The 4,458-nt window shown below is 41.8% G+C and overlaps 1 protein-coding gene across 1 annotated transcript; it reads left to right on the top strand.

Annotated features, from left to right (window-relative positions):
• Positions 1–2,385: 2,385 nt before the first annotated feature.
• SARC_13118 (hypothetical protein) lies at positions 2,386–4,155 on the top strand (the record flags this gene model as incomplete). Its single annotated transcript, XM_014292758.1, has 1 exon — positions 2,386–4,155. Exon 1 carries the CDS (start codon positions 2,440–2,442, stop codon positions 4,153–4,155), a length of 1,716 nt encoding a protein of 571 aa, XP_014148233.1. The 5' UTR covers positions 2,386–2,439.
• Between the last annotated feature and the right edge of the window lie 303 nt (positions 4,156–4,458).

Genomic DNA, 4,458 nt, shown 5'->3' with positions numbered 1-4,458 from the left:
ACTAGACATAGTGCAGTGTTAAGTATTCCAAACATCCAACCATTTCTACGTAAGTCCTCAACTTACCGTTGTTGTGTATGTCATATCAGAACAGCCTGTCCCTTGCGAATTAACCGGCGACGCAGAGGTGCTTTTGAGCTAAAGCTTTATGTTGATCGCAAAGTTGTGCCTGTATTATTAGCGGCAACTACATTCATGATTGAGACTCGCTGTACTGTAATATTTCCTTTGTCTCCTGAAAATAGAATATTTCTTTCGTATACAACCTTACAGACTCAGCACTAATGCGGTATGTAATGCCCTGCTGGAAAAAACCACTTTTTCCCCCTGTTGTTTTCGCGGTCTAGTTCGTTTTTGTATCCCTCTTATTTTTCAGTTAAATGGAGGTTTTAGGCCCACATAGATGCCTTGTTGGAAATGGTTATTGTAAGCTTCTAAATACTGCTGAATTCCTGTATTTACTTTCCAATTGTCCTTGTCATGGTAAATAGGTGTTGACTGTTGTGAGCTCCTGAATACTACTGTATTCTCTCTCTACTCTCTAGGATCCATTTCTACAGTCATCACTCATCACACATCACCCTTCATCTCGAACTTATTTATACGACGGCAAACATCTTTCGCTATATGCAACCACAATACCTGAAAATCAAGAGAACATATACAATTCCACATAAAGACAGCCAGTCAGCTGTCAGCCAGATTCTGTACTGCAACTTATATAACCTCTTCAGTCTTCAACCCATGAGTCATAGATTTCTTTCTCAGTTGTATAAAAAAAGTTGAAGTCGAACTGCGAACAATGTCGGGGTATTACATTTTTTTTTACATTGTTTATGATTGTTAAAAAAACCCCCCTTTTTAAAAGCATACATATTTTTACATAGCCTTCTAAAATAAATGTATTTTTTTATTGTCGTTATGTCTTTCATAGCCTTCTAAAAAAATCACAGAAGGTTACAACGCTTTGCTATGTATTGTACTGGTCCATACGTGTCTTTTTATATATTTCGTTGTTCTATTAGGCCATGTTTTTTTAACTATAATCTCTTGTATTGGATATTTTTTTTAATTCACGCATTTTTGATTGGCTATTGGTAATTTTGTGAATCTAAAGTATTCGTTGTGTGGGAAACAAAAGCAACAACTGTGGCCAAATGATCAAAACAAAAAAATAGAACACATGATGTGAATTACTGAATTGTAAAATAAAAATTTAGGAAATTCCAGCAGTGATTCCAGTTTCCAGTTTCCACACGTGTGATTTTTTTTGCACAGGTACTTATTTATTGGGAAATTCCCTGGTAACACCGAAACTGGTGGTAGCCTGGCAGGAACTGAGCCTGAGGCCTGAGCGGCTGAGAGTCTGAGGCCCGAGTTTCTCGCTGAGATTATAAATAGTACCAGAGGCTATTTAACAGTCTATAACAGGTTAAAAATTTGACCGGGATGCCGTTAAATCTACAAGTGGTCATCAACCATCAGGAATTCTGGGGTTCCCCTGCGGGCTGAGTCAGCTTGAGTGTCCCCAGCAGACTTCTAGAGTAAAATCCAACTCTGAGTAAACAATAGTATAGTGATTGTTTTTTTTAAATCTCCACCGTTATTCGTGGTTTTTAAAAGAAAAGAAAGCAACAACAACTGCTATGAGTTCCAGCTCTAAAAGACGGACACCCAGCTACCCAGGGCCTCAGAGGCTCAGACAGCTCAGCAGCTGTTGTGTACTTTTCATTGAAAAAAAATACAAATGTTTTCTTTTACAGTATTTTTAACTATTTATAAATAAATAGTCTAAAATAATCTTTTGCGATAAAGATGAAGAAGAAGAGTACAAAAGTGAAAAGGGCTTTGGCGGCCTCTCGAGGATATTCTTTTAAAATAAAATATACATAAATAAGTGTCTTCCAACTTCCAAGAGAGTTCAACCTCCAAAGTCCAAAGTCCAAAGTCCAAGCTCCAACTTTCCAAGTTTTGTTCTTTTTTTGTTGTAGAAATTGTTTGTGTATTAAAAAAAAGCACTCGTTAAAAAAAGTTCTTTCATTTTTTTTTCATGTGTCTAAAAACTGTATTTAAAAAAAAATATACAGGGGAATACCACATCGACTTTTGTGAATAGTGACGTACAGACGTAGTGTACCTAAATTTAGAACTCCGAGTCTGAGGCCTAAGGACACGGACATATTTCCCCGAAATATGAAAAGCTACTTTCTCTGTTGTTGAATTGAGTATCTTTATAACACTTGAGGTCTAAAATCCTGTAGAGACAAGATGTATTAGTGTGCCTTTCGTTGCAAGTTTGCAACTCTCTAGCTGATCTCGTGGGCAACTCCGCGTGGTATATAAAGACGGCCGCCATGCTGATGAGGAATAAACAAACACACTATACGACTATACGACACAAAGAAACATAAACATAAACAACACTAAGTATTGAACAGGATGAAATTCACATACACAGCATTGGCAGTCTCGGCCTTGGCGGCATCGAGCATAGTCGAAGCAGCCAACCTTACTGAGGCAGACGAGGTAGCTTCGCTATTTGATGCAACACAGATAATATCGTACAACTTAGTGATGACGGAAGACAGTATTGCCTTCCTTAATGCCGATCCAACACAAGAAGTGTACGTTCCCTGTAACGTGACACTCAATTATGTTGATCCCCTCACAGAGTCCAACGTCGATACCGTAGAGCCATTGACGCTCATAGGTGCTGGGTGCCGGTACAAAGGAAGTTCTGGTAGTTACAAGGGCTGTGTGAGTACAGAAAACGGATCTTATGGCGCTATAATAGAGAATTCAACTTCCTGTCGTACTTTGAGTTGGAAAGTCGACTCGAACGAATTCGCGGACGACTACGACCAGGAGAGCAAGCAGCGGTTCTACGGGCTGAAGAAACTTGTATTCAATGGTATTCAAGACGACGATTCAATGATTGGTGAGCGATTGGCCTACACAGTCCTAGGAGAACGACTTACCAATAGCCCTAGGGTAGCCGTAGCGCGCGTGTTTGTCAACGATGAGTATTACGGCGTCTACGATTTTATAGAGGAAGTTGATGACATATTCGTTGACTCGCATTACACGGAGGAGAACGTTTCTCTGGGTGCTATGTGGAAAGAGGTATGGTACCCGTGCGCCGGGCACCCTAATCCAACCTACGATTTGAACATAAATGATTTCGAACCCAAGGAGTATGGCGACGATGATTTCACAGGCCTTGATAAGCTCTCTGAAGTGGCACAGCTTTCCATTGAGTGCTTGGCTGGTGATAACTGTGACGAGACAGCCGCCCAGGCCATTCTGGATGGTCGAGTGGATTCCACCTCATTCCTAAACACCATGGTGGTCAACTACTTGTTGCTGAACTGGGATAGTGCTCATAGATTATTTGCCGATAGCACAGACAATTCGTATTACAATCACAACTATTATCTATACGTTCCCCAAAATGGGACCATCGAGTACATCCCCTGGGATTATTCCGAGGCTCTTATCCAGGCCAGCTGTGGCTTTGATGACGCATACTCGTCAACAGAAGATGGTTTTGGACAGGGAGGAGGTGATGGTGGACAGGGTGGCCGCCCAACTGCAGAGGGTACTGACAACAGTACACAGGCAGGAAATGTAATGACTACAGAGGAGATGGCTGCTATGGACACCGACATGATGGTCACACCACCTGAAGAAGGTGTGGATGCCACTGCATTTGCCGCTGGAGGATCCCCAACTGGAGGACAAAGGGGACAAAGAGGCCAAGGAGGCGATACCACCACCACATGCCCTGAAACACCTCATTGGTTCGATACTACCTTTGACCAATCCTTGTGCAATGTCACCGGTTCTGGTGGGCGCGACTCGACTATGCCCTTCGCTTGCGATCCGGTTGGTCATATTATGGCCCTAGCATGGAAGACCCAATTCTTGGAGCTTATGGCCGTCGCGCAAAGTCAGGATAACTTCCTCGGGGGAATTAATGACCACGCCAAGGTATTTGCGGTTCAAGTGGCTTATGACGTAGAGCGCTATGCGAACCAGGGAGGCATTCCCAGTTATTCTGATTTCCAGTGGGGAGTTGTGAACTCTTTGCAGAAGGCCGGAACCGAAAGCATGTACTGGTTCACGTACGCAAACAATGCTACCTCTTTTGCGTAAGAAGTGAATCAATTTCATATACTTTCAACCGAACTCGTTTTTAACAGGATATGAATGTAATCGATAATAAAAACCGAAAAAATCATGCAATATGAGATTTGAGTTTGTACTGATATGTTTTGCCGTATGGCGCAGATTGTGGCTAACCTTACACAAGAAGAAATTATTCCCGATCACATACATACACACACACTCTCTCACACACACACACACACACGTGCACGTGTACACACACACACACTCACACACACACACACACACACACACACATATATATATATATAGACACACATACACACATAC

The sequence above is a fragment of the Sphaeroforma arctica genome, assembly GCF_001186125.1.
Source record: "Sphaeroforma arctica JP610 unplaced genomic scaffold supercont1.2915, whole genome shotgun sequence".
NCBI lineage: Eukaryota > Ichthyosporea > Ichthyophonida > Sphaeroforma > Sphaeroforma arctica.
This window is presented reverse-complemented; position numbering and strand designations above follow the sequence as displayed.